Raw genomic sequence first — 1,865 nt, forward strand, 5'->3', positions numbered from 1 at the left:
CGGTCCTTGGTTTGGTCCTTGGGTCCGCGGTTTGGTCCTTCGGTCTGCGGTTTGCACGTGCGCAGACCCGGGAGCTGAGGGCTCTCTTCCCCTTGAGGCTCAACCGCTGTGTTTCTTTTGTCCGCCCCCTCCCCGGCAGTACACCCTCAACGGCAAGAAAGTGGAAGTGGCTGTGAAGCAGATCATCGCTGGAAAAGGCGTGGAGCACCGGGGGGCCTTCTCGAACCCCGAGACCCTGGATTTGTACCGGGACATCCCGGAGCTGCAGGACTTCTGAGTCGCACTGGCTCGGCCAGCACCCTGCCAGTCGCATCTGTGCTGTGACTTCCGTGGACTCAGGATGTTACTTTGGGAAGGCAAGTGTCCACAGGCTTGGAGAAAAGTCGTGTCTGTCCCGCACTTGCGTCTGGTGGCTTCCCCACGTCTTCCCGGGCCACGTCCTGACCTTCAGAGGCCGAGAGGGAGCGTTTGGTTGTGTGTGTGGAGAGGCGTGGAGAGTGTGTGTCTTTGCACAAGTGTTCTTGCACGCGCTGCGAGGAGCCGGGGTCACCCGGGCGTGGACGGTTGTGGCCGATGGCCACGGTCACGGCCACGCTTTCCACGCGGGCTGGCGCTCTGGCGGCGGCGGCGCCCCTCTGAGGAGTGAGCTTGCCTTCAGCCTTGGGCCTGTAGTCCCCTTTGCTCTCTTCAGGTGTAAATCTGTGTCTCCCTTTTCCGTGGGTCTCCTGGCTCTGGCTGTCGTCCCTCAGGGCCTGGCCGTCCTCTGTGGCACGTGGACTGGTCCCCGGCGGCTGACCACTCCTGCGGGTCTGGTGCAGCCGCGTGTCGTGCCCACCAGACCATGCTGCCTGGCGAGCAGAAGCTTCCTCTTTACAACTCGTGGGTTTCGTGCTTTAACAGGGTCTCCTTATTTCATGGACTTCAGATGGTTTAAAAATGTTGTCACATTCATTATCCGGTGCGTGTGGGCGCTCGAAAACTGGACATCCGCCCTGCGGGGTGGAGTTGCTCTCGGGGAAGCGGCCGGCCGCCCGGGCAGCGGTCACGGGTCCTCCCGTGTCGGGGCTGCCTGGCCTCAGGGGACACGGCCTCGCTGCTCCTCCCCCCGCCGGGGGCTCTTGGAACCTCGTGTGGAAGCTGTGTTCTCAGCAGCTGTAAATCGAGTCACGGGTTAGATCACCGGGCAGTTCGTATGTATTCTCAGTTCAGCACATTAACGAATTTCTGTAATCCTCATGTTCGTTTGTATTTTTAAAAACTGAGCACAATGAAGACCTTTTTCGAATCCCTTTTCTTCTGGATTATAAAAATACAGGGGGAAAGCACTATGAGGAGGTTATGCAATAAACGTCTATATATATACATTTATGTGCACACACCTGTGTGTGTGACGTGCTGGCGTTTTCTCTGGAGGGGTGACTGGATCCGTGTCCGAAGCCGCTTGTGCTGAGGGGCCAGCCGGGGGCTGCGCCCTGGGGGGATGTTTGGCCATGCGGGTGGGACATTCCTGGGCCCCGGGTGACCGAGTGGCCAGTGGGGACTTTTCACCGTGAAGCCAGCTTCCCGGAGGACAGGCCCGTCCTTACCCTGGGCTCCCCATGGTTCCAAGCAGCCAGGTACCCGGACCACAACCCCTGTCATCACAAGAACCGTGTGTCGCTGGGATGGCATCACAGAATCCAGGCTCGGCCTGGTGGGGGCTACTTTCTCTCCTGTCTCGGGAAGGCGGAGGCAGGCGCATACCCGGGGCCTGGGTCGTGACTGTGGGATGAGCAGTGCCCATTTGCGCTCCACCATCCCCCGTCTGCGGCCGCCCCGCCTCTCACCTTCCATTGTGTTCCCGGCAGGAAGGAGCAGGAAGTGCC

General features: G+C 60.3%; 1 protein-coding gene across 3 annotated transcripts in view; it reads left to right on the top strand.

Moving 5' to 3' along the window:
- The window catches only part of AACS (acetoacetyl-CoA synthetase), a 54,014-nt gene extending 52,657 nt beyond the window's left edge, over window positions 1-1,357 (top strand). For all 3 annotated transcript variants that reach the window (XM_021698691.1, XM_044921323.1, XM_044921322.1), the window contains one exon: window positions 140-1,357. In XM_021698691.1, the coding sequence (XP_021554366.1) occupies window positions 140-277 (138 nt within the window). In that variant the 3' untranslated portion in view covers window positions 278-1,357. The remainder of the gene's footprint in view (window positions 1-139) is intronic.
- The last annotated feature ends 508 nt before the right edge of the window (window positions 1,358-1,865 follow it).

Source organism: Neomonachus schauinslandi, chromosome 14, assembly GCF_002201575.2.
Source record: "Neomonachus schauinslandi chromosome 14, ASM220157v2, whole genome shotgun sequence".
In the NCBI taxonomy this organism is placed as follows: domain Eukaryota; kingdom Metazoa; phylum Chordata; class Mammalia; order Carnivora; family Phocidae; genus Neomonachus; species Neomonachus schauinslandi.